The sequence below is a fragment of the Tiliqua scincoides genome, chromosome 9 (assembly GCF_035046505.1).
Source record: "Tiliqua scincoides isolate rTilSci1 chromosome 9, rTilSci1.hap2, whole genome shotgun sequence".
NCBI lineage: Eukaryota > Metazoa > Chordata > Lepidosauria > Squamata > Scincidae > Tiliqua > Tiliqua scincoides.
In genome coordinates, this window is record NC_089829.1 from 44,442,489 (window position 1) to 44,470,046 (window position 27,558).

Consider the following 27,558-nt stretch of genomic DNA (forward strand, 5'->3'; position numbering starts at 1 on the left):
AACCTGGCCACCTTAACAAGAAAAACCCTGCTGGATCAGACCAAAGTGGGCCCATCAACTCCAGCATTCTGTTCCCCACAGTGGCCCACCAGCTGCCCACAAGGAGGAGAGAAAAGGCAAATTTCTCTTCCTCCATGGGTAAACTGCAACTGTTCTTCAGAGGCATCCTCTGGCCTAGAACCAAAACTCTCTAACTCAAAAGTGGGAACCGTTTTGAAATAAATGAGTCAATCAACAAACATCAGCTTTCAACCAGACTTTAATGTTTTATGTTTTCCTGCTTTTTAGCTCATTATCTGTATTTACAAAAAAAAACCAAAACCGTTTAAAGAGCATTTTCTCAAATTAAACAATTTCCATTGTATTCATTTGACACATGGCAAGCAAAAGAGTTTGACAATGTTATTATGCAGGAAATGAACTAAAACTGGTTCAAGGCACCCATACCTGTTAAACCATTTTCAAGTCAGTGCCTGAATTGTTTAAAATGCTGATGATCTCAACTCCCCCCCCCCTTTTTTTCTTATGGTCCAGCTCCCTGCCTTTGATACATGTTTGGGCTTTTACCTTGCTGTCTCCCTGCTCAGAGCAGGTTAGAGCATAGCTAAATCTAATTGTTAGATCCCTCCCTCTGAAGATTAGATTTTGCCAGTGTCTTTTTAACTTAGCCTGCACAAGTAGAGGAGAAATTATGTTATACCTCTGAAATCATACCGGTCCAATGAGAATAAATTAAGCATGAGCCATTTGAAAACCATTCATGTTCATCTGATGATGAGAAAGGGACAGCCCCAAGAAGTAATTAACAGCACCAGAAATTTAATGAAGTAGTAAGAGAAGGAATGTTTAAAAGCCTCTTGTGATGTTTTAGAATCCCTGCTCTTTTTCACCATGATGAACTACTCTCTCCTTCACATCCCACACACTCTGAAGAAAGGAATCACACAATTATTGAATACAACCAAGACTAAATACACAACTGGGGAAAAAAATCAAGCAGCATCTATCAGGATTATTCTCCTGTTTCAACACAATAGACTTGCACATCACAAATTGGAAACACATTTTGGACTAGAATCAGTTCAGCTCACACCATGTTTTGCACTGGAGCCAGGACGTTATTTCAGTCAGTGTCAATGGCTAGGTTCAGACATAATGCAAAACCATGGTTTGACCTAACTACAGAAGAACCTCACACCATGGTTTCAGCTTGGTTCCAGATGTACAGCAAGCAAATCATGGTTTAGACATGCATGCTCTCCTTCTGAGAGTACAGCAGCTGTCCTGAGTATGACGCAAACAGTCTGAATTCAGACCTAATAGCAAATCACAATCAGTAATAGGGCTCTAGCAGTATACTGGGTTGCATGCATGCCCCATGTTCAATCTTCAGGGAGAGGTGGGAAAGAGGCATGTCTGAAATCTGGGAAGCTGCTACCAAGCTAGATGGAACAGTGTTGTGACAACTGAAGTCAGCTTCCTATGTCCATGAGCTGTGCTTTGCAAAGTGTGTTCAAATGGTAGTTTCAGATCTGAAGGCATCAACCCCAAACAAACCGTGGTTGAGGGTCAGACTGAACTTCAAACATTAATACTAACCATGGTTTCATGTACATATGAACCTAATCAATAAAAGGACATCCACACCTATCATTTCTCTTCAACACAGGGGGAAAAAGCCACCTGTTTACAGTCATGTTATGATTAAGATGAATGGGGCCCAGATTTGCAAACAGTCTTAATGCAGGCTGCCTCTTTCACTGATCCCACGTGCCACTTACTTAAGTCTTGCTCAAAAACAAGAGAGATTGCCTATCTCTTGGTGGGAAAAGGAAAAAAAATGGAATGTGACATAGCCTTAAGACATGTCTTAAGTATTCAAACCCATTTATGAGGTTCCACAACACAGCTTATTCTCAACTGAGTGGGTTTTTGGAAATGAGTGACCTGCACATCAAATGCAATAATTTCTATTATTTTCATAACCTTTTAAAAAAAAACTGATAGTTGTTTTGAATACAGATCTACACACACTGCAAAAATGCCCTTAGAAAATAATTTATGAAACTGTCAACTAACATACTAGTAGTACCTTGGGGTACTTGGTCATTGGTGCGACTACAAAAAGTGCAAGAAAGAAAATGAGATTTGTGTTAAATATTGCAGCCTGCAAAAACGTAATCTATGTTCAGGAAAGGCTGCAAGGGGTATGCAGAAAGATACTATTTCCCCTTGGAAGCGACCCACCAGATGAATCCCCCGGCACTTCTTCCCAGTGCCTCAAGTTCACAAAATAGAACGAGGGCATGTACACAGCAGCCTCAGCTTCCCTTTAGAAATCCCTTAGTCTAAAGTCTCACAGTGAAGGGATTCAAGAACTGGGTAGGGCTATGGGGAGTATTCCTACTGAAAGGGAAACCCTCTGATCCAGATGGGCACACAAGGACCCAGTTTTTCCAGGCCTGGGCCCCCGTATATCTAAAAGCTCTCATTCATGCAGCAGGCCTTTGCAGTTCTTCCCTCAGTGCAATTCTCAGGCTACACTGCAAGCCACCTTTGAAACTCCTGCAGTTTCCAAATCTATCCATTTAAAAATTACAAGCAGAGGGGTGTGCATTTCAGCAGCTCAGCTGTACCCACAGAGTCCATTGCCACCCCTAGAGTCCTGCTACATCCTTAGAGCAGGATTTCCTACCAGCTGCAAAGCTGGACCTAATAAGGGAAGTGTATTTCTACAACTGACTTTGCATAGCACAGGAGGTCAATATTCTGTCCCGATTTTCTTCGTATTTTTCCATCATAGCCCGCATATCTTGGTCAGCCTGAAGCACCTTAAAACAAAAGACCAAACATTAAACAAGCCCCTTGTACGTCTCTCGAACGGTAACACACAAATATAATACAGTAGGCCCTCGTTATCTGGGCTTGGCATCCACAGATTTGAATATCTGCAGATGCTGAGCATGTGGATAAGGGCGGCCCTCAGAGGACCTCCTGGACACAACTAGAAGACACTTCCATTTTTCTGGAAAAACCAGAAGTGCCTTCCAGTCACGTCCGGGACCTTCTGAGGAGGCCGGGAAGCCACACATGACCTCCGGAGGGCCAGGTGTGGCCCCCCAGGTAAGTAACTGCAGTGCCATATGCTACCGCAGACTAAAATTACTATGTCCGCTCTGGTCGGCAGTAACTCTGCTACAGCTCTTTCCTGGCCTGGCCTCCAAAGACCTTACGTCTAGCCAAAGCCAGGCATTGAACCGTGGACTATGATCAAGAAGATCATATATAGCCCACGCTCCACCTACTGACCTAGAGCCCCCTCCCCTTCCGCTCCAGCGAACAGGGAAGTAAATGGGACTCAAAATGGGGACTGCAGAAACAGGTTAGACAGAGTTAAGAAGCAGGCACTTATAGGGAAGATGGTTTCAGTCAAAGCCCATGAAGCACTGCAAGACCACTCCATGCAAGACCATCTCTGAGCTGCTTTCAAGGTGACTGGCATTAAACCCAAAGGGACAGAGGAGTAAAACATTCAACAAATATCAGCAATACTGCATTACCACTGGCAGTTGATATACCTGCCGTGCGCTTGTGACAAGGGCTTCAATGAATCAAGAATATATACTCACAAGAACCGGAGAAGCAACTTTAAATAGCGTCTGTCTAATGAGCCAATCCTCATAGAGCTGATGGATGGCTTCAAGATATTCCTATCAAGAAGAGAAAACAGCCAGAGGGAGAAGAAGAAGAAGACAGAATTTTATTTCTGCAGCAGACATGAGACCGCAGGACTGAGGCATGATCACAATACAGCAAGAATTCAAGACCTACTGAACCGGACTCAAAGGATGCAATGCACAGTGGTTGAGGGATATGTCCCCACTAATGAGAGGTCTCCTATTTTTCTGCCATTCTAACTGAAGCTGCTATCCACAAAGTGCTCACCCAATGAAATGGCATCTAGCACTGCATCCTGGCAACGCTCCCTGTGAAGCCATCTATCTTGCTCTGAGAAGGGGAGGCAAAAGAGTCTATCGATGAACCTGATTTCAGAGTGCAACGTGAAAAGATCTGGCTCTTTAAAATATTCATGTTACTTGTCACAAAAACATCATTCCTATCACCTGTTTAACTCCCCCATTAAAATCCTCGTACCCAAATCTCCAATGTCATACAACAGCCACTGTTGGTCTCTACAAGTGAGAAGGGAACTCTTCCCTTCACTCTAGATCAGGGGTGCCCAAACCCCAGCCCTGGGGCCACTTGCGTCCCTCGAGGACTCTCAACGCGGCCCTCAGGGAGCCCTCAGTTTCCAATGGGCCTCTGGCCCTCTGGAGATTTGTTGGAGCCCACACTGGCCCAACGCAACTGCTCTCAGCATGAAGGCAACTGTTTGACCTCTCACGTGAGCTGTGGGATAAGGGCTTCCTCCACTGCTTGCTGTTTCACGTCTGTGATGAAGTAGTGGCAGCAAAAGAAAGGCCAGCCTTGCTTTGTGCAAGGCCTCTTATAGGCCTTGAGCTATTGCAAGACCTTCATTCATTCCTATAAGTTCATCTTTAATATACAGTGGTGCCTCGCAAGACGAAATTAATTCGTTCCGTGAGTCGTTTCATTTTGCAAAATTTTCGTCTTGCGAAGTGCAATTTAAAACAAACCAAAAAAAAAAAAGGAAAAAAATTCGCCTTGCGAGTCACCAAAAAAATTGCAAAACGCTTTCGTCTTGCAAGTTTTTCGTTGCGCGAGGCATTTGTCTTGCGAGGCACCACTGTATTCATTTATGTAAACTTATGTAAATTTTTTCAAATTTTAAATGTAAAACAATTCTTTTTTTTCCCTGGCCCCTGACACAGTGTCGGAGAGATGATGTGGCCCTCCTGCCAAAAACTATGGACACCCCTGCTCTAGATGAAGCTCTCTTGCTAAGGATGGTCATCTCGTTGTCCTTTTCATCAGTCTATGGGGGACTATTCAGTTCTTCAGGCAGAGAGACAGGGCCAGCCTCTCCTTAAAGATAGGCAGTAGTAGCCTCAGGGAACAGACTGGCGGGAAGCACTCGCCTCCCACCATTCTTCCTCCTCCTGCTACCTGGATTAGAAATGGAAGATGGGAAAAGGAATGGTGGAGGAGAGGTGACCAATGGGAGAGTGTCAGCAGCTCTAGCTCACCACTGTCCTTCCACTCAGTTCCCTTCTTCCTTTTCAAAACCAGGCAGCAGGAGAATGAGGTGGTAGCTGCTGTCACACTGTGGGATAAAGGGAAGGGGTACTTGACACACCGTCTCAGGTACCAGGAGATACTGGGCCAGCTGTCAAGAGGCACTATGCCAAAGGTGAACCTACAATGGATAACTAACTTAGGACCCAATCCTATCCTACTTTCCAGCTCCGGTGCAGCTACAATGCAGCCCTGAAGTAAGGGAACAAATGCTCCCATACCGTGAGGAGGTCTGTGTGACTGTCCCCCCACCACAGGATGCAGCGCACACCCCATTGATATAGCTGCACTGGCCCTGGAGGATAGGATTGGGCTCTTAGAGCTCTCTGCCCAAGGAACCCACATCCTTGCAAGTGCTTCAAGAAACTCCATCTCCTCCTCCGCTCCCTTTCCACCAGACCTAGTTCTAGCTTGATCAAGTAAATTCACTACAGTATGTCACAAGGTGTCCTTACCATAGGAATGACCTTCTCCTCTTCTCTGCATCTCCTTTTCAGCCTATCGTAACAGGTTTTGGGAGAAGCCTGTAGGTAAACTGCCATAAAAATAAAGCATCATGAGTTTGGGTTTGTAGCACCCTGACCTCAATGGCTCAGAGAGGAAGTATATTTATGGATCATTATTTAGTAGAAACCTATCGAGAGAACACTTCCTCTTAAGGACTAAAAACACGTTACTGGGAACATATGCAGTGGAGCTCTATATGAAGCAAGTTTGACATCCCTGATCTAGTTGTTTCTTCTTCAAGTTGCCCTGCACAAAGTTTTTGCTCCTGGGGAGTTCCAAAGGAAGATAAACATGCTAAAACAGTTAAAGTTTGCACACTGGGAAGGGGGAACAGGAAATGGCAAGCAGAGAATGGGTTAAATCTGCCCAACCACACACATGACTGCGCATAACACTGCATATCTCTTACAATGTAAGAAAAAAAAACACTACCACAACAATTCTATGTCTGGCCAGCAGCTCAAAGAAAAACATGTTGGGGGGGGGCACCTCACTTAAGAGAAAAGGCCTCAGCATTTGGGGCTCTTCAGCCTAGATGGAAAAATGGTGCCTGAAGGGGGACTATTTAGATACATAAAACTATGCCTGGGATAGACAGAGAAATGTTCTTTTCCCTCTTGTACCACACCAGTGGGACCAGGGGACATCCTGTGATGTCAAGTGGCAGTAGAGTTAGACAAAAGAAAATATTTCTTTACCCGGTCTGTGATTAATCTGTGGAAATCCTTGCCACAGGATGTGGTGATGGCCCCCCACCTAGATGCCTTTAAAAGGAGACTGGAGAGATTTATGGAGGAAAAGTCCATTGCAGGTCAAAGCCCTATTGGGTAAACTCATCCTCCTGGTTTGAGAAGTAGGCTACCTCATGCAAGGGAGATGAATGCAAGTAGACAAGTGGCAACAGGATGCAGAGATCTTGTTGACTTGAGCACTCCTTGAGGCACTGGGTGTGCCACTGTGAGATACAGGAAGCTGGACTAGATGGCCCTTGGCCTGATCCGGCAGGGCTCCTCTTACGTTCTTAAACCCATGACTCTCAAGAGGTATACAACTTGCCTATCAGATCAACAGACACATCCATGTTCTTAAGGATCCACTCAAACCATTCTGTCAGTACTACATAATCCACTTCTGGCATCTTTCCACTGTAACAAAGGAGAACAATTATTTGGAAGGGGAACACACATCCTGGTGCAACGAAAATAAAAATGCTTTTAAACAGAACATTACCTGTTTTGCAACACAGGGTATTATCTCAAAGTTATACACGTTTTCAATCTGTCTACTTGAAAGCCACCACTGTAATCCAGTCATGATTCCTACCCACCCATCACCCTACTGAAGCCAAAATATTTCTGTTTAAGATTACAAAATATTTCTGTTTAAGATTACAAAATATTTCTGTTTTCTGGAGGAAAAATCCATTTTCTGGAGGAAAAATCCATTACGGGGTACAAGCCATGACGTGTATGCACAACCTCCTGATTTTAGAAATGGGCTATGTCAGAATGCCAGATGCAAGGGAGGGCACCAGGATGAGGTCTCTTGTTATCTGGTGTGCCCCCTGGGGCATTTGGTGGGCCGCTGTGAGATACAGGAAGCTGGACTAGATGGGCCTATGGCCTGATCCAGTGGGGCTGTTCTTATGTTCTTAAGATGACTGACACATCCGTCTTCAAAACACATTCTCTGGAAAGTCCCCACTGATTTGAATGAATTTCTCAGTAGCTACGTAGCCATTGCATGTATTGGTTAACTATCCAGAAATGAAAATTATCTCCAGAAATTAAGAGAAATTAACATTTCAAATGTTGAAATGCCAACATTTTCATCCTCTTCACGTTTAAATTGCCCATTATCCTCATCTCTCCCGTAACTTCCAATTGTATTTACTGATTTTTTTTTTGTCATTGTTGTTGTGTAAACCACCACTTTGTGAACTACTCAGTTTCAGAACCTACTCTTTCTGAAAAGCAGTATATAAATATTCTCCATAATAACAACAATATCCACCAAACCAAAATTCCATATGCTCTGCAGGCTGGATCCAATTCAACAATTCTGTCCTTTAAATTATTTCATTTGGTGGGCCGCTGTGAGATACAGGAAGCTGGACTAGATGGGCCTATGGCCTGATCCAGTGGGGCTGTTCTTATGTTCTTATGTTCATTCCAACTGCTAAACACACACAAAAAATTGAACAGGGACAACTTCCCTACTCTGTTAAATCAGTTTTTTTAAAAGGCAGGGGGATTATATTCCTCTCCCCCGCAAAAATGAATTATCACTAGGGCCCACTGAAATCCATAGAGGCACATTTCTCATAACTAACTTACATCCCATTAATTTCAAGGGGCCATCAACTGAATTTATTTTCTTTGGATACAACCCAATGACGGTCAGCATCCATCACTACACTGTCTTTTCAGTGCTTGCAAGTTCCACCCAAGACCAAAAAAAGAGGCAAATGGATGGCTTAAAATCCATACAAGAAAAAAATACAATAAGAAAATAAGCTGGTCTTTTTCTGCATCTTTTTAGTGAGTCCTTTTGGGACTAGCAACCAGGTTCTTTTTGGGTTGATTTTCTCTGCAAACTGCTTTGTGAAGCTTTTTGTTGAAAAGTGGCATGTAAGTATTCTTGAAACTAATCATCATTTATTATATTTTACTTTAAAACACTTTTATCCTGCCCGTCTGCCTGCACAGGCTCCAAAGGAGGTTTACAAATCCATCAAAATCTTTATTCACTGCATGACGTTACCAGTCTTGTTTCCAGACAGCGGTGTTATGCAGATGTATCATCTGTGAGATTAACAATGCACTACTGGGAAGGGCGCTGAGCGCACACCGGAAGCCCCACACTAATGTGTTCCTGAAACCCCAACCCACATGTACAACATTTTTCAAGGGTTTACTGATCTCCTCTTGACTCTATCCCATCTGCAAAGGGCTTAGAATGAAGAGCGACCTCCCCAAAGACATACAGCAGCTGAAATCACTTTAGAGACTGTGTAGCACATGTGCCATCTTGCGGATTAAAACACATCTGCTTCCCCCCTCCCCAATCTTCAAAAGAGAGCTACTCTTGGTTCTGAGCTCCCTTTTACTGGTCATTATGTTTGTGTCTTCTCTGCTCCTGGTAAGCTGCCTCAAACATTTAGGAAAAGTGAGAGTCTAATTAAGGGCCCAAACCCACCCAACCTTCCAGCACTGATGTAGCTGCAATGCAGCCCCAAAGTAAGAGAAAAAAGTTCCCTTGCCTTTATTTATTTTTCACATTTTTTTACTGTCCTTCCTTTAAGGAGCTCAGGTTGGTGTACATATTTCCTTCCTTCCATCTGTCCTCACAACAAGCCGGTGAGGTAGGTGAGGCTGAGAGGTAGTGGCTGAACCCAGGTCACCCAGGAAGCATGTTGGCTGAGCAGGGATTTGAACCAGGATCTTCCAGGTCTAACTCTAGAACTACTATACCATACTGGCTCTCAAGGACCCTGAAGAGGCCTCTCTTCATGAGAGCACGCCCCACCTCAGCACTGGAAAATTGGGCAGGATTGGGCCCTGAATGGATTAAATAAATAAATGCCATTTTGAACAAGGAGGGTAAAGCGTCATCTTGCTCATTGCAGAAGGCCACGCTAAAACTTTATCACAAAGCAAACAGCAGCAGCTATTTTGCACAGGGTAACAGACACAATCTGCATGAGTGTGTTGAATGTTGGGCAACAACTGACAGCAGTGTGGTTCTTGTGGTGGGGTTGTTTTAGATATGCCCTTCGGGAAAATATTAGAAACTGCGCGGGTATGACGAGATTCAAAAACCAAGCTCAGAGCTGTGTGCTGTTAAAACATTCCCGGCCATCCATGTTAAAATCAAAGCATAACACTTGGGATTAAGCACGGCAGGGAAAGTCAGCACTACTGATTAAAATTGTAAGTTGGCTAATGCAATGCACGGACACATTTTAGACCCAAAACACAAGCTGCAAGCAGAACACACCGCCAGAGATTTTCCAACACCCTGACATTTCAAAACATAAAAATGAACAAGGTGAAACTCAGAACGGGATATGTTACCTGCGATAGAGATTTTCGACGAAAATGTATTTTGCGCTATGAATTGACCTTTCCATCATTCTGATGGGAGAAATCTGTAAGGGAACATTCATGAACCATTTAGCAGAGTTATACATTATTTATATTACATTTTAAACCCCCCTTCCCAATCTACTGGAAAGGAAAGTTTCTGTTTTGAACTAATGTTATATGACTGTCTCTCAAGACTGGAGAAATTAACTACAATTTTTACAGGCAAGCGGCAGAAAAAAATAACTACTCCATGTAGGAGTAAATCTCTATCACTGTTACAAACCCCTGCTTACTGGGCAAAAACAGGCCAGGCCCATTCAAGAAGCTGAATTGAGCAGATTCACAGCAAATATCTCTTCTGTAGTTCTTTCTCTTCCCACGGCTCCTTGAAAAGGAAAAGGGAATAGAATGGAAGTGTAGAGGATGAAGGAGGAGTGGACTGTCCACCTCTCCTCCATCCGCCACACTTTCACCCCAAATCTGCTGCTGCCACCTCTCTCCAACCTGCCATGTGTCTAAGCTACAATGATCCGCTGCCCACTCACCTGAGCAAGAAGCAGATCAGTCTCCACCTTACTGTCCTACTCACATTTGGCATGGAAATCTGGAAGTGTGAGACTTCAGGTTTCACAGTAGAACATGCAAGGAGCACAGTAAGGGTTTGGAGTCTTTTTCCGTAGTGCAGACGCCTTGGATGTGAGACAGCCTTAGCTGCCATGCCGGGCAGCATAAGAGGCAGCAAGGAAGAAAGGACAGAGTCCTTAGAGAGAGCAGGTAATATCTGCACATGGATTGGTAGCAGCTTTCCAGAAATGCCATGAATTGAATCTTGTCCTTCTGCATAAAGCTATGGCCCCATCTTCAACCACACAAAGACAACAAGAAAAGGGTGGGGAGGCAGTAGCCAGGAAGGGATGAATGTGAGCCAGCGTAGTTACATCTACTGAGGCTTCATTTCACAGTTGGGGATGAGAGCTTCAGTAGAAAAAGGGATTTAAAGAACAGTTTCCAACGTACCATCGGCCTCGTATGATGGTCCAACATTGTAAGCTGTACATATGTCTGCAACGTGATCCCCCACCGAGCTGCATCTTGGTACATTAATCCCTGGCGAAACAAGAAGAAGCATTAAAAGTGCTGTTTTGTTCCGTTAGAGCAGTGATTTCCAACCAGTGCGCCACGGCACATCGGGGTGCTGCAAATGGCCTGCAGATGTGCCCTGGGAGTTTGGGGGAGGGTCAGTAGGAACATTGGGGGATGTGAGCCCCCCACCAGCAGCATGTTGTGCCCTGTCAATGGTCCAAAAACGGATGGTTTGCCTTGACATTTTTGGCACCTTGTCAGTGTGTTGGGAGAGGAAAAAGGCTTAAAATCACAGAGTTATAGCAACAATTAAAACAGGGCGCTGCATTTTATGCATCTTTGATTTTCATCCACACACCAAGAAATGTTGGAGAAGAGCAGTTCCATTTGTCTTGCAAATCGGCATCTAAATCTGTATAAGCCCAAACGATTAAGCCATTTTAGCCTGTCCCACAGGGGTACACATTTGATCCCTGTTGCATATATGCAGAAATGGCATAAACGACGCAGCCCCTCTTTTGACAGAGCAATCACTCAGGATTTGGTTTGTGTCACTTACCAGAATGTTATGCCCATGGATGTTCCTCCATTTAGAGACAGGTTCAGTTAACACCTGAGTTGAAAATAAAATGTTACATGAGTCACCAGACAGACCTGTTCTTTAATTTACAGTGCAGAAGGTTTTCAGTGGCCAGTACACAATTCTCATTTATCTGAATGGTCTAGGGCAGTGGTTCCCAAACACATTGTGGCCCTGGCACCCAGAGCCCTGTCACAGCATCACCATCTTGAACTGCAAGATCTCATGCGATTCAAAACGGCAGCACTCAGTTGTCCTGGCTGCTATCATCTTGAATTCCACGTGATCTCAAGATAGCGGCACCTGGGAGAGTCTGAAAGAAGAGGCTGCTGGGGACATACCACAGTACCCTTGTGAGCTTACTGTGGCGCATAGTTTGGGAACAACTGGTCTAGGGGAAGATCCAAGGAATTTAGAAGATTATTGAAACAAATGCCTGGAAGACCAGGATGCAAACTGAGCACATGTACTCGTGCACTGCTTATACACTTTGGAGGTAGAAAAAAGGTCATCCTCACCGTTAGAATAGAGTGCATCACAAATGTGCACTTCACATGTATTACCTCGATGTGATCCTTACAACAACCTTGTAAGGTAATTCTAGTATCTCCATATAGCAGCTGGGGAAGACTGAGGCTGAGAGGAAAATTACTTGCCTACGGCCTCCTGCCAAGTTCATGACAGAGGTGACATAAGAACCAGGGACTCGTTCACTCGATGTGCTACACCACGTCTCAGCTTGCTTCAGTCTATGGCTGGACCAATGGCCAATTTTTTGTGGGCCCCACAGTCCCCTACTGCCCCAACGCCCAGAACGCTTTCTTCAGATTATCTTCAGGGTGGCCCCTCTTAATTCCTCCAAATCTCTCAAAACCCAACCTTTCCATGAAGCCCTTGGCATTAGCCCTAATCCCTCTACTTAACTACAACTTAAGCCTGTACACATACGTGCAAGACTCAAATTTTCTTTCCCATCAACCCTGGCACCATCCCTGTCCCTTCCTCTGTGGTCTGCCTTGAATCTGTTTTAGACCTTGAGCAGTGGAGGAAAGCAGGCAGAGCCCTGCCAAAAGCTGCCCAAGGTAACCACCTCAGTATGCTTCAGGAATGGGCCAGCCCTGACCCAGACACAGGTCTATTTCCCTGGTGAGAACTAGAGAAATCTCAAACCCTTCACCTCGATATTAGTATTTTTGGCAAAATAGTCCAGACATGTTGTCTTTCCACTTGCAATGTTCCCCTCGATGCAGATCTGGTGAAAGGAAACATCAAGGATTCAGTACTACATTAAATGCCGATGCATCAGCAAACAAAAGTCTTGTTACATTTCAACAAACTTAACGGGGGGGAAAGGTTGGCAATGCATTCCTCCCAAGCAGAGAGCTGTGAACAACAGTACTTCCCATTCCTGAACCATCCCCACCATGCTGTTGCATATTAATCCACAAACAGGACCATGAGTCATTTCAAGATTTTATTTCTCACTGCTTTGCATCTACACTGCATTTCAAAAACGGTTTACGGTTGCAATTCTGTAATGGAAAATATTTTATGTGCTGTAGCTTTTAATTTAGTGGTGACCATAAATAATATACTGAAACATACTAGGCTGTTATCCATTCTTATTCTCAAGTTGCACATTTATGCAAATAAATACAAATATAGGAGAACCACCATTATCTGCCACTGTTCACATAAAGGCAACCAAACCAGCAAACCACTCGAACAAATAAACCAAAAAACTGCAACTGCTATCATGGCATCACCACAGCTGTGGTCCAGCTTTCACAGTGGGGAAAAAAATATTCAGGAGTCTCATTTCACAATCAAATCCCACATACTCCTGTGGGGCACAGAGAAATCCTTGGAGCATCACATAACCAACCTCAGCGGAGGCCACATGCAAAGTCTCCATCTTAAATAAGTGGGAGTTTTGCTTTAGCTACCAGGGTGAAGAGCAGCTTCTGTTCCACGCACCTTTGCTTAAAATAAAGATTGCAAACCAAGGCACACTCACCTGGGAGTAAGTCCCGCTGAACTAAGTGGGAATTATTACAGAGTACAAATGCACAGCCATCCAATGGAAGTTCCCATCAAGGACTTACCCCTAAGCAAGCGGGCAAAGGACTGCAGCCCTAAAAACCATTTTCTAACAATTCTCACAAAAATCCTTCCTGTGCAATCCTATTCAGGTTACCTACTCTCCAGGACCTGCCTGGAATATCCAGAATTCAGCATCAATCCCCAGCTGACAAATTAAAGCAAACTGTAAGTCCCTTGGCGCACATACCTATATAAAGCACAACGTACATAGCTAGATCTAGATAATAGCAACAACAACTATCACTGCCTAATGTTTGTGTGGCTCTTTGAGCATGAAGAAAAACTACTAATTATGATTATTTCCCTACCTTACGATACAAGGTGCCAAATCTGAAATCTGTGCGAAATTAGGAATATATTTTATAACCATCACATATATCATTAGCTTTGCCTTTACTGTAAGGGGAAAATACTTCATACTTACAACTGTCTTTTTCTTCTGTCCATTTGCCAGGTATTTTTCTTTAAAAAAAAAATAATAATATCAGTTAGGAAGATCCTTGAATTATTATGCTTTTCAGCTATAGCAAAAATTGATGTATGCTTACAATATATTTAAATCTCAAGTGTATACAAGAAGCTGAAACGTGTTTCTGCTTAATTAGGACATCTGCTGTCCTTCACTTGCTTAAACTGTATACTGCAAGTTTTTAATCATATTTTGAATTGCAATTGTATATATGAATTGCATTGCATTGCAAGATTTATATGATCTGGTCACAGGTTATAATACTGCACACTTTTTTTTTTTTTTTTTGGACCTGAAGATTTCTATCCTGTCTGCCTGCCTCAAGGGGTTCATCTCTTAAAACACACAAATACCATAACAATACAATAAAACTGATTAAAAACATCACTGTAAAATAATCTCAAACCCCTCCTAAATCAACCTGAGCAAAGCAAGGAGACACATAATTATACAAAAAAATCCTAAGTTTGGTCAGGGTTACAAACTTAGAGTCTGTTGTGCAGTGCAAAAAAAAGCAGGTTAGCACAGCCATGAGAGCTTTTTCCACCAAAACAATGCTGCAAGTCATAGTCTGGCCCCAGCAACAACTGCACCTGTGCAACAAGTTCAGCTGCACAGGATAAGGCCCTCCACAAGTCAGATGTGGGCAGAGAGCACCTGCCAGAAGCAGGAAGTGGGAGATGCAAGAGAAAGCTGTCAACACCCAACTGACAAAAGTGCCCTTGGACCACCACAATGCAGTCTGAAGCCACAAAGCAGCCACTGAGAAAGAGAAGCAGAATTGTCCTAAAGCCCAAACAGATCACAAGTGACAAATTAAGCACTGATGCAAACATGCACAGAAGTGCAGAATAGTACAGCCCTCTAAGGAGAAGGAATGATAGAATTCTGTTATCTATTCCTGCACATGTCCCCTCAAAGACTCTCACAGAAGAGCACTGATGTCCAAAGAACTATGAATACATTTTGGACAAGGAAACAGAAGACAGCAAGTCAGTTTCTGCAATCATTCCCCCCCCCCCAAAAGGAGTGCTTTTGCTAGCTTTTAAAGCTATGTATAAATGTTGATCAGATTTGAAAATTAAGCCAGGGAGAGTCGGGAACACATAGAGGCCTGTCTAAAGAACAGTCTATGCCCTAGGTCTCCTATCCTCACCTTTCAATATCATTACCACTGGGGAAAACATCTCTTTAATAATAATAATAATAATAATAATAATAATAATAGCGTAATCTGATTTTTAAATGGCACACAAGTTCTAGAGAGATGCAGTGACGGTTTTGAATTGATCTTGTTTCCAAACTGGGCCCCTAAACAAGGCTAGCCCAATCAGGAGGCCAACTGTGACAGTCGCTTCAGGGAGCAGATTGGCCAAGGCTACCCACCTCTGCCCACAGCTCCTCCTCCCACAGCCTGGATTAGAAAAGGAAGAGATGGGGGGGGAGGAAGTATGGAAGAGAAGAGTGGTAGGCTAGAGTATCTTATTTCCTCCACACTTCCTCTTCCACTCCATCCCCCTTCCTTTTCCAATCCTGGGAGTGGGAAGAACAGAGGCTGGCACACCCTCAGGGAGGGGAGAAAGCATTTGGTATACAGCTTCCGATGCCAGAAAGTCCTGGACTCAGTTTGCCCTGCCCTTAACATGTCCAGAAGCAAGAATCCCAGGAAAGGAGGACACATTTCAGCCTCAGAGGGGCACGCTTTAGAGAGCCATTATTGCCCACCAAGAATATGACACTGGCCAGTTTACTATTATTAGTTATCTTAGAGAACATGACCTGGGTTTAAGAAAGAGATGATCTCATTGGCAGATGACCCCATCACAGCATGACACCTGTGAGAGGGTCCAATCCTATGCATGCTTACCTGGGAGGAAATCCCACTGAATTCAGTAACACTTACTTCTGAGTAGACATGCCTAGGATCGGGCTGTCAAATAACAGTGCGCTCCGCTGAGCACACGGCTTCAGCACACTGCATGTGCGCAGAAGCTACACAGACAGAAAGGCTCAATTAAATGGCTGATCTGCAGAACACTGTGTGCTTCTGCACACACACAATACACACAACCACAGGGGGAGAGGGAGGGATGGCAGACTTGGGAATCCGGGCAGCAGAAGGACCCGGGTCTGGGGTTCGATCCAGCAGTCAGTCAATCAATCAATGGGTGATCCATCAGTCAACTGGAAGCCTTGCAAGCTGCTGGGGGGCACTGCACGCGAGAAGGCAGCAAAGGAGGGCTGCAGATGCGCAAGGGAAGGGGGCCAAGAGGTACCGGGCGTCCAGCGGGGGTCCTGGGGGCGCCCTGCCATGGAGTGGCAGCGCCGACGCGGCGCCTGCGGAGCTGCTGGGGGCCTGCCCTTCCAGCCGGGGCGGAGGGCGGCCGGGGGAGCCTCTCGCAGGCGCAGGGCGAGCGCAGCAGCCACATTGCCCATGCCCGGAAAGGCTTCCTGCGAGCTTCCTTCCTCGGCGCGCCGCCCCGCACGGGCGGGAGGGCTTTGCAGGGGGAGCCCCGCGCACGTCCGCATGCGCAGCAGCGCGCCCCATTCAGTCCAATGGGAGCTCCAGAGGATGCAACTGGCACTCCTCTGCGTGCAGGCTGCACCCCCAGTGCCCAGCCAGTCCCAGCCACACTTTCCTGGGAGTAAGCCCCGCTGACTCAAAGGGAACTTTCTTCTGAGTAGACTTGCAGAGGACTGGGCTCTCACAGCGCAAGCCTGCGCGTGCCTACTCGGAGGTAAGGCTCATTGAGTTCAATGGGACCTACTCCCAGCAGGTAAGCGTGGAATAGGATTGCAGCCCAAAGCGAAGCTGAAAATGTTTGCGGCTGCGATCCTAGCCACGCTGACCTAGGAGCAAGCCCCACTGACCATAATGAGGCTTACTTCTGAGTAGACTTGCAGAGGACCGGGCTCTAAGGCTGCAATCCTAGCCACTGTTTCCTGGGAGTAAGCCCCACTAACCATAATGAGACTTAGTTCTGAGTAGACTTGCAGAGGACTGGGCTTTAAGGCTGCAATCCTATCCACTGTGTCCTGGGAGTAAGCCCCATCGACTACAATGAGACTTACTTCTGAGTAGGCATGCAGAGGACTGGGCTCTAAGGCCGCAAATCCTATGCACTTTCCTGGGAGTAAGCCCCACTGAACACAGTGGGACTTACTTCTGAGTAAGTAAGTGCTGCGAGGGCCCGATCCTAGACAGGTACACTCAAAAGTGTGCTCAGTGGGACCTACTCGCAGGACGGTGCGGTGAGTCACTCTGGTCTGCTCTCCCCCAGCGCGGAAGGGGCGGTGGCTGCCTGGGGCTCGCGGCAGAGAAGCCGGTGACTAACGGGCGGCCGGAGCTGATCATGGTGGAGGTGAACCGGGACTTCGTCTGCTCCGCCTCGGGAGTCCTGAAGATCGCCCGCATGGTGGGTCGGGGGCGGACGGAGACCCCCAGGTCTGGGGAGGGGCTGAGGCTTCCTGGGTTCACCCTCCAGTGGGCTCCACCCTGAGATTAAAGGCGAGGGGGCCTCTGAGCTTGTGCAGAGTGCGTCTCCGCCCCTACACTTGAGAGAGCGTGTTACACATTAAGGATGGAGGGCAGGTTTCCAAAAAAAAAAGGGCGGAGATTCCTCTGAGCCAGTGCAGAGTGGGCTTCTGCCCCTACATCTAAGACAGCTTGTTACATGTTAAGGATGGAGGGGAGGTTTTAAAGATGAAAGGGTGAAGGTGCCTCTGAGCCAGTGCAGAGTGTGTCTCCGCCCCTACACTTGAGAGAGCTCGTTACACATTAAGGTTGGAGGAGAAGTTTCAAAGATGAAGGGGTGAAGGTGCCTCTGAGCCAGTACAAAGTGCATTTCTGTCCCTCTCCCTGAGATAATACGTCACGCATTAGGGATATTTCAGAGGGGAAGATTATAAAGATGAAGGGTCAAAGGTGCCTCTGAGGCTGTGCAGAGTGTTTCCTCCTGCCTCTGAAAGTGTATTTGCTTGTTGGAGATATGGGGGAAAGGGTTTAATGATGAGGACAAATACAAAATGGTCCATTTCCTCGCCACTAGGAGAGGAGGATGTCAGGGGTATGGAAGAAAAGCTTCAGGATGGAAGTGCCTCTGAGGCTGTGCAGAGTGCATTTCTTTCCATTTTCTTTGAAAGAACCCGTACGCATTAGGGATGGGGGAGCAGGTTGTAAAGATGAGGGGGTTAAAGTACCCCTGAGGCTGTGCAGAATACATTTCTTTTCCACCACTGGAGAAGTGCTAACAAGTCAGAGATTTATTTATTTATTTATTTGTACCTCCCCCTCCCTGATGGGGCCCCAAGGCAGCTAACAACAATTAAAGCATATAAAATCCATATCTGGAATAATGCTTTAAAAATCAAGGGATGGAGATGCCTCTGAGCTTCTGCAGAGTGCCGTTTCTTCACCACTGAGAGGGTGTTGTCTAGGGATACACAGGGGGCTGTGATGTCACTTTCTGGTTTGGCAAAGAAGCGAACTGCTCCGAGCTAAGCTGAGAAGCAGTTGCTGTGCCTTGTTCTGTAGCTGCTCAGAGCTTTGCACCCAAAGCAGGTGCACTTCCTCTGAGCTATGACGCTGCCCCTCTTCTGTGCTCAGGATGTGGGGTGCAAAAGAAGGGTGGTGAAATAATTCAGTGGCAGCAACTTCTGTTCGGTGCACAGCTGGCAGCTTTCTATGCACCCAGAGAGGTTCAGTCAAACTGAAAGTGAGCTTCACTCCCAGCTGCAGATAAAGCAAGTGCAGTTACCAGATGCTTTTCCTTTTTCGGTCACTTCATGTAAAGGACCCCAAAGCATTCAAGGAAGTGGTGTGGCACCTTAGAGACCTCGTTCCCAGGCAGTATTCACTCTTTTGGCAATATCTGCACAGATATTTCTCGTCTGCGGTGCAGGACAAAGAGCAAGATGTCTTCTGGCAGGGGTGTGAAACTCATTTCATACAGAAGGCTCAAAGTTAGCATTCATAGAGCCTGCTAAGGGCCAGGTGTGATATCATTAAGCAGGAAGTGACATCATTATGCAGGTGATGACCCGAAATCAGCACTTAGTTCTCACTTAGAAACTCATTAGCTAAATGACAGAAAATGTGCAAATCTTGACATTTTCAAGATATAAGAGAGCCCAATTATCATGTCCATGTCACCCACATCCTCCAATCCTCCTTTTACTAGCAGTTGCCCACTAATGTTGCCTCTCTCAATATCACATCCTGGCTTCCTCATGAGGAAGCTGCTTGAACCATACACTAATGAGGCTATACTATATCTCCAAAACTAGACGTGATACGGCAAAACGGATGCCATTTTTGGAATTGGTACCCCAAATTCATATCCAACCACCATAAAGTTTGGGAAAAACAGGCCCTCTGACCCTCAATTTTGTAGGCCTGTGTAATCTGTGCAGGTCTCGCATGGGCACTGGCTCAGTGCGAGGCTGTGCTGAGCTAGGAGAGGCACTGCCCAGATGCCTGGGCGAGTCCTGGGCAGTGGAATAGTATGTCTGGGTGGTGGAGAGGGCATTCTGGGGCAGGGAGAAGGTGTGCTGGGGCAGGAAGGGGGTGGAGATGGCAGCAGGCTCTGCTGCCATATCCTAACCACCCCCCAGCCTGGGAGACTCAACATGAATCTCCTCGAATACGCAGCTACTCAATAGCAGGTGCAGATCCAAGGAGACCCCATCAGGGCCGCTGGGGGATTACATGGGGTAAGGAAAGACCCTGTGCTGCTTCCCAGCCCCATGGGATGAAAGGTAGCCATTTTGGTGCCACTGCAGCCCTGGGCAGAGGGAAGCACAGGATTTGGCTGTCTGTTGGCTAGCAGTGTCTTTCAGCTCCTCTTGCCTTCTTTTTTTAGCTAGGAAATAGACATTTCCAGCATGCTTCCAGAGCAATTTATTTAAAAATGGAAGTCTAATACTGCTGGATATACTTTGGGGTGATTTTGCAGCATTTAATTGTTGCCTCCAGTCAGTAAAGATATCTTAGCTTTACTGTATTTTCTTCTGTATAATCCTTTTACAGTCCCCAGAATGGATAGCTCCTTGTGTGCGAGTTCAAAACCCCTCCTCCACCGTCTCCCCCTACTTGCCGTGCAAAATGGCTGCGATCGGCTGCTTCCTGAGAGCAGAGCCGTTAGATAACATTGCTAAATGCAGGCAGCCACCTTTTCTAGCTGCAGAGTCGCACAGAGAAATTCTAGCGCGGCTAGCACCCTGGAAACTTAAAGAAAAAAGCCAAAAGCTGTAGCGCTAGAAGCTGAAAAAAGAACACTGCCTGAAGGTTGTGCTGTGAGGCCTCACTTTGTAGCTCAATTATCCCACTGGCCCATCTTAACAGCCTTTTTCTATTGCAAAGCACCCTTTGATACTGGCCAGTTGCTACAGTGGCATTGCCAAGTTCTGCCCTTTGCACTGCCCTCGCCTCCCTAGATTCAAAGGGCGAAAAGGGAATGGAGCAGAAGAGGAAGTGTGTCCCCTCCACACTTCCTCCTTTGCTCAGTTCAGTTCTTTTTTGAATTCAGGAAGCAGCAGAAGTAGCTGTAGATGCAAGTAGACAAAAAGCAGAACCTGTCCTTCCAATCTGTCACCTAAAATGGCCTTGTGAATGGGCTGGCCTGTCCAGAGGGGATATGTCCAGAGGGGATATGTTACAGGGGAAGAGGAGGTACTTAACCTACATCTGCCAGGCACTTTCCACCTGAAATGCCTCCTCTTCCCAGCTGTTCTTCTCATCATGATGTGCAGACCCCTATTTGCAAGGCAAATGCAGCTGAAGGGGGAGAGGTTCAGGTCAAGATGCTCTCACCCACCGCACTCCTTAATTCCACCTTGCTCCAGTCTTCTTTTTTCAAATCAACAGAGCGGATGGAGGCAGGCCCAGCATCAATCAATCCCTGAGACAGCTGTCTCAGTTGACCTCATGGATGGGCTGGTCCTGCCTGTTGCCATTCTGCAGCACTGTCAAATAGTTGTTATATGTTATGCTTCCTGCCTGGTGACAGTGTGAGCTGCCTGGGATGCTATTCTTGACAGACAGGCTAGAAATCTTTGAAGAAATACAACCACTGGAAAAAGCAGAAGCAGCCGGTTCAATTGGTCATCAGTCAAATACTTACCATTTTGAACAGCTACACTTTGTGTGTGTGATTTGTTTGCTTGTGGTTTGGGGCTCTATTTCTTGCTGGTAGCTTGCTGGTAGACGCCTTGGCAGGACTCATATTTTTTGTCATGCGACAGTGACGATGATGAAGGAGATGACACTCTTGTATTCCTTGTTTTCCCTGCAGATCCTGTCCATCATGGCGGCGATCAGTTTTGCTGCTAGAAGATCTCATGAAGCGTTTTTAGCGCTTGCGATCATGGAATTTGTCATTACCGGGTTGTTTTTTGTACTGTATCTGCTGAGTTTGCAAAAGAAGCTGAAGTGCTTGTTTTGGCCCTTGGCTGTAAGTATAAATCTGCTCAGATTGTTGCTCTGCTCTGCGTACCCAGGGTGACCAGATATCCTCTTTTTCCAGGACATGCTCTCTTTTTTTAACCTCATGTCCTGGAAAAGAACTTAAATATCCTCCTTTGCGCTGTGAGCAGGCAGTGCATAGCTTTCTTGTAATTAATGTTATATGTAATTATATATAATATAGTTTTAAATTTAATAATGAGTAATATAGTGTTTAAATTAATCATCTGAAATCAATATACGGGTGTTTTAAGCTTATATTTTGTCATGTCCTACATTTTTCTTGGATGTTCTACATTTTGGGGTACCTTGTCCTCTTTTGGGGTTATGATGTCTGGTTACCCTGTGTGTACCCCTGTCATAGCAAACTCAAAATGCAGATATTGGGCTGGTATTTAGCATGCCTTATGTACAGCAACACTTTGCCCTTTCATCTGGTTAGGGACCAGAGCATGGATGGAAGTAAAAATGGATGAATGTCAAAGCATAGCCTTATTTAGCTTGCAAATTTATTTTGGCTGGCAAAAAATTTTAACAACTATATAACACATGAAAAGGCATGCAAAACATAAACAAACAGATAAAAGAAAAATAAGCATAAGAATATCGAGTGTCCTGGAAGGTTGGATGAAATTGGACCAAAGAGGAAAGCACATGGACAAAATTTGAAATGTGGTTATAACTGAAAACAGCTGAAAGAGCAAAGTGATGAAAGTCAAGGTACTGCTCCATTGTTCTTATAGTTTATCTGTATGATGCTATCATCATACATGGTGGTTTACACAAAATGAGAGAACAGGTTCCTGCTCCAAGAGGCTAACAGTTGAGTAAGACAACTGAGGGAAATTGATATGGATAAGCAGAGAAAGAACTTGTCACTATCTCCGTTTGCATGCACGTAAGGTTAGTAACAAGCTAAACTTATATTTAGATTTACTGTATTTGTATCTAGGAAATGTGTTCCCCATTCCATTCTTTAAAGACAGGTACAAATAGATATCTGCTCTTTAATACACATGCAGATGTATATTTCATGTGGATGTCTCCAGATGTCACTAATGCACAAACATACTTACCTGTATGTATATCACTCTGGCCCAAATCCTAACCCACTTTCTAGCACTGGCATAGTGGTGCCAATGGGATGTGTGCTGCATCCTGCAGTTGGGTGTTATTCACAGAGGCCTCCTCAAAGAAAGGGAATGTTTGTTCCCTTACCTCAGAACTACATTGCCCTTATGTCAGTGCTGGAAAGCAGTGATATAAGGGGTTAGGATTGTGCCCTTAATTAATCTGTTTGTTTTGATTTGATCATATGGGGGTGTTGAAAATTTTCCTGCTTGATGATGTCACTTCCGACCAGAGCATCACTTCCAGGTTAATGACATCACTTCCAGTGGGTCCCAACAGATTGTCATTCTAAAAAAAGGGTCATGGTGCTAAAAAGTTTGAGAATCATTGACCTACCTGGATATTATTTCTTAAGGACCACAAAAACAAGACAATGTAAGCATGAGATTAACAACAACAGGACTCTGTTTGCCGACCTGCCATCAATCTTGTTTCTTTCTTTGATCTCCGCTCTGCTGGAGGATATTTGAAAACCATGCAGGATAAGCTCTGGGGCAGTTTGGATAGCATACCACTGGGTGTCACTGTCACATGGATTTCAGTGCTTGCTTCCTGCACAAGGATGCTTATCTCCTACACAAGATGTAGGAAAGAGGGCTGAAATGATTAAAATCAAACTCTTTTTGTACCAAAAACCTGATTGTTACCCCAAAATCGATTTATTCTAGTCCATGTTGATATTTCAGGTTAGCTGCCGGTCAGCCTTGACTTCCATCATTTTGGAAGTGTCTTTACAGGGTGTGCGCAATCAGGCTTAAAGCTTAGCTGATGTTAGCACCTTGGCAATCATGCAGGTGACACCAGAGCATATGACTGTTCTTTGTTTTTCAGGATGCTTTCAACTCCCTGGTGGCTGCACTGTTCCTCCTCATTGTGGGCCTGTGCGCAACAGTAATTAAGACCATCCTGGGAACATTAGTCGGAGGAGTAAGTAAGCAGTCCTGTCATTGTCTGAAAGCATCGTGTGAGCTATACACTGCGTCTGTTGAGGCAGATTCAGGTCCCGGAAGGCTTGCTTCTCTGAAGTGATGGCTCTAGAAATATTTTTCTTAAACACAACTGCTTTCTTAGTAAAGTAACTGAACCCTCTGTACATCTGCTATTATCCTTTGTACATCTTTGTAGATCTGTTATTAAAAATAGGCTTAGACTAGAGAGAAGGCCATATAAGCTACAGTACTTCCTCTTTTCTTTTCTTAAGTGTCACATTAAAAATACTCCCATAATAACTGTTAATTCCTTCTTTTCCCCCTGCTCATTTTCTTAATACAAACATCTTGCTGCATGAGAAAAATAACTCTTGAAGGGTTCAGCAGCATCCCCTTGAGGGATCTCTTGGGGGACGAGGGAGCCAGGAGAGCCTGTTTTGCCTTCATTGTCCTTGACTACTTGAATTTTCCCTGCAGGACTGAAAAGTAACTGTTCACACATGGATTACAGGGGGCATCACTGGGTTACAGGTGCACTGTATGTAAAAAATGCTGAAAAACTTTGCAAATGAAAGTTTAAAACAGGCAAAAAAAAACACCATTCGCTGCCTTATACTGTTGAGCACATAAAATTTGCCGCTGTCCACAGTTGTACCTAAAGAATAAAGCAAGATCCTGTGTTTGAGACTGTGGTAGAACTGAGACCATAGAACCAAACTGTGTGTAACATTTGACTCATTGTACCCCTGAGTATGCTTTGTTTTTTCTGATGTAAATAGTATGCAGGGAGTACAATCTGGACTGGAAGCATGAGAAGGTATAGGTGGTGTGCGTGTGTGTGCTATTCACACAGGAAACTTTCTTTGGAGCAAAGAGATGTGCAAGGAGGTGCAATCTGGATCAAGACAGCAGTAGGATTTAAAGATTTCCTGCCCCCTGCCTTATCACAATCCAAATTTTGCCTCCCCTCCCCTGTGCACTATTTACATGAGAAAAACCCAACATGCTAGCCCCCGTGACACATGTAATTTGGCCCTCAGAATAGCTTATTGAGGTAGTGCTGTTGCCAGAGCATTTTCTCCCCCTCCCCCACACACACTGGGTGTCACCTTCCCCACTGTGCAGCACTGCGGCACCCCACTCACAGTGCCAAGCAGCCATTGCTGCTGGAAGCAGCAGGCCCAGGGCTGCTGATACCTGACATGCATGCACAAAGTATAGCACATGGAAGTAGTTTGATGGTGATAAGACAATGTCATCTCACTGCCACCAGTTGCTTCTAGGGACATTACTAGTAGGCTGTGTCCATAAAGTTGGACAAGTGGATAGGACTGTGGAATAAAAGAAGGAAATCAATCTTGTGGAATGTGAAATAGAAACCATTTAATATATCATTGATCACAAATTTGAATACAGTAAAAGTCTTGACCAACCAGAACCAGGTGGGCCAGAAGTTGCTGAGAAGTGGGTCCAGTTAATGGAATAAGGATGGCATGTCTGCAAATTTTGAACTCCTCTTTTCATTTGCAGGTATTTTGCTTGGTGCTCTGTGTTCTCTGTGTAATAGATGCTGCTTTAATCTTGAAGAAGGTTTCGTTTAATGCTTCAAAGTAGGACACCGAGTGAACACATATTCCAGGAAGGCAGAATGAACAACCAGCCAAAGTGGAAACCTCTTGGAAAGCCTGCAGAGCAATTAGCTGGTTGTGTCATGTGACAATTTCCTTATATATATTTTTAAACTTGCAGCCTGATCCAGCCAGTGGAGCACATTTAAGTGTCATTAATTTCAATGGGAGGAATTTTTACACACATTTCTCCCATCAAAATCAAGGCTCTGAAAATGCTTATCTTTGGCTGGATTGTGCTCATACCTTATATATAAAATTTATCTAGAATTGTTAATATTTTCTTGTGTGCTTTTCAAAGGTTTACTTATGACCCAGTATGAGCACATCTTTTAAAAACAGTCACATATTTTATAAAGTCAATTCTAACCAATGTTTCTTTTAAAAATTACTGTACTGACAGGTATAGCTTTCTGAACAGGGTTGCGTTAAATATTGCTGTTTTAAATAAAAGCCTGACCTGCAGTAAAACTGACTCACACTGTGGTTCCCTAATGGACAGATAGTACCAAGGAGTTTCCTTTTCTAGAGATAAGTGTTCAGTAGACTTTGTGGTGCCCTTGTGATGGAGGATACACTAGTACCTCCAACAGTGCAAGAGATGTGTTCCTAGAAAGTTGAGCTCTGTGTGAAACTTGAATCTATACTACCCAACAATTTACAAGTTACAGTTATCTGTAAGTGAAATTTTCCAGCTCCAGCAACCACAGGACATTTCCCAACTTGTCTATCTTGGCAAATAATGTTGAGGCTGCTATGCTATGCTTTTACATCTGTGCATAGGATTGCACTGTCTGCTTTTGCTTGATTTTGCCACCCCAAGACAAAATCAAATTTAGTTAAGTAAATAAATAAAGTGTGCCCCTGACTGGTTTGAGAAACTGTGCAGGGGTGAAGAGGGACGGTTTTTTTCCCCCTGCTAAATATAAGAAGAGCACCACTTGAAGAATTGCATCTTTACCCAGTTAGCAGGGTAACTGTATTATGATACATGGAAATGAGAGCTGACTCATTAACACCTTATTGGTTCCATGCTGTATCATAGTAACATGTCATTGCAACATATCAATAACAACTCGTCATTGGCTCTCAGAACAATCATAGGTCCATTTTGAGTTAAGAAAATCTACTTTTTGTTCCATAAGACACTTGTGTTTTCATTTGCTGGTTAATTGGCCATAATGTTTTAGAATATAGATATTCCAATGCAGTTTGCTTCACTGCACTCTGCATTAAATTACCTTTCCTATGATATAAAGCAGGGGTGTCAAATTCATTTCATACAGAGGGCCAAATAGCATTCATGAATAGCCATACGGCTCCATTTTGCTCCCCCCCCCCGCTGGGAATGGCTCCAAAGGGAGGGGCCGCTTGCCTGCCCTGCTGAGCCTCCCCGCTGGACTGGCTGCTCCGCCCCCCCTCCAGCTACGCCACTGCAGTGCAGTGGTCTGGGGGAACAAGTGTGCATGCGCGCATGGCATGTGCTGGGGCCCCCTCCAGCTTCACCACTGCAGTGCAGTGGTCTGGGAGGAACAAGTGTGCATGGCATGTGCTGGGCCGGGAGGTCTCAGCAAAGGTCTTTGCTCCCAAAGCTGCCCCCAGCACTTGTCCTGCTCTCTGGGTCCTTCTCTTCAGTTCCAAGCCAGGGGAGGCAGGTGAGTGGAGGAGGGGACAGCCTGGCTGACCCTGCCCCTCCCATCCTGATTCCAAGTGCTGCCTGCTCACAGGGAACAGGAGGACACCTGCCCACCTCCTGCTTCTTTCCCCCTCCATTCTCTCCTCCACCCAACTTGGAGGCGGAACGTCTGCGTCGGAGCACCAGCGCCTGGGGGACGAAACTGGGGGACGGACCGTGTTGGGGGGAGGGAAATGGGAGACTGACCAAAACCGGAAGTGTGTCTTCCAACCAGGAGAACGCGGGCGGCGGATGGGGGAGCGAAGAGGGGCGGGGCCTGGAGCGGAAGTGTGGGCGGGGACTCAGACTCTGGCCACACTTTCTTGGTCCATTGACTATAATGGCACTTCTGAGTAGAAGTATCTAGCACTGGGCTGTGAGGCTGCAATCCTAGCCACACTTTCCTGGGAGCAAGCCCCACTGACTATCATAAGACTTACTTCTGAGTAGACCTGCCTGGGCTCTAAGAGGGCAATCCTGGCCACACTTAGCTGGGTGTAAGCCCTGCTGAAACAAATGGAATTTTGCTCTGGAGTAAACACGCATAGGGTTTGGGCTAGAAAAAGCCCTGCTAACAGCAGCCCATCTTGCCCAAATTCTCCCTATCCTGTCAACTACACCAACTTGTGCCATCTAAATATTCCAACTCCCTTCTAATGCCCACTCTTTGGCTAATTGACACCCCC

At 45.3% G+C, this 27,558-nt stretch overlaps 2 protein-coding genes across 2 annotated transcripts; one reads left to right on the forward strand and one right to left on the reverse strand.

Annotated features, from left to right (window-relative positions):
• Window positions 1–257: 257 nt before the first annotated feature.
• TK2 (thymidine kinase 2) lies at window positions 258–16,490 on the reverse strand. The gene is made up of 10 exons (XM_066636973.1): window positions 16,324–16,490; window positions 14,003–14,040; window positions 12,653–12,727; window positions 11,455–11,508; window positions 10,830–10,919; window positions 9,801–9,874; window positions 6,781–6,869; window positions 5,673–5,752; window positions 3,630–3,710; window positions 258–2,831 (listed from the first exon to the last, which is right to left on the reverse strand). Exons 1-10 carry the CDS (start codon window positions 16,481–16,483, stop codon window positions 2,733–2,735), a joined length of 840 nt encoding a protein of 279 aa, XP_066493070.1. The 5' UTR covers window positions 16,484–16,490; the 3' UTR covers window positions 258–2,732.
• Window positions 16,491–16,873: 383 nt separating this feature from the next.
• Window positions 16,874–25,668, forward strand: CKLF (chemokine like factor). The gene is made up of 4 exons (XM_066637788.1): window positions 16,874–17,463; window positions 21,340–21,498; window positions 23,472–23,567; window positions 25,100–25,668. Exons 1-4 carry the CDS (start codon window positions 17,401–17,403, stop codon window positions 25,181–25,183), a joined length of 402 nt encoding a protein of 133 aa, XP_066493885.1. The 5' UTR covers window positions 16,874–17,400; the 3' UTR covers window positions 25,184–25,668.
• The last annotated feature ends 1,890 nt before the right edge of the window (window positions 25,669–27,558 follow it).

Coding starts and splice junctions, on each gene's coding strand:
- TK2 (XM_066636973.1), bottom strand. CDS start 16,483: ATGGGCAATGTGGCTGCTGCGCTCGCCCTGCGCCTGCGAGAGGCTCCC. Junction 10,920..11,454: donor TCCATGGGCATAACATTCTG/GTAAGTGACACA, acceptor TTGTTTCGCCAG/GGATTAATGTACCAAGATGC. Junction 2,832..3,629: donor AAGTTGCTTCTCCGGTTCTT/GTGAGTATATAT, acceptor TTTTGTTTTAAG/GTGCTTCAGGCTGACCAAGA.
- CKLF (XM_066637788.1), top strand. CDS start 17,401: ATGGTGGAGGTGAACCGGGACTTCGTCTGCTCCGCCTCGGGAGTCCTG. Junction 17,464..21,339: donor TCCTGAAGATCGCCCGCATG/GTGGGTCGGGGG, acceptor TTTTCCCTGCAG/ATCCTGTCCATCATGGCGGC. Junction 23,568..25,099: donor TGGGAACATTAGTCGGAGGA/GTAAGTAAGCAG, acceptor TTTCATTTGCAG/GTATTTTGCTTGGTGCTCTG.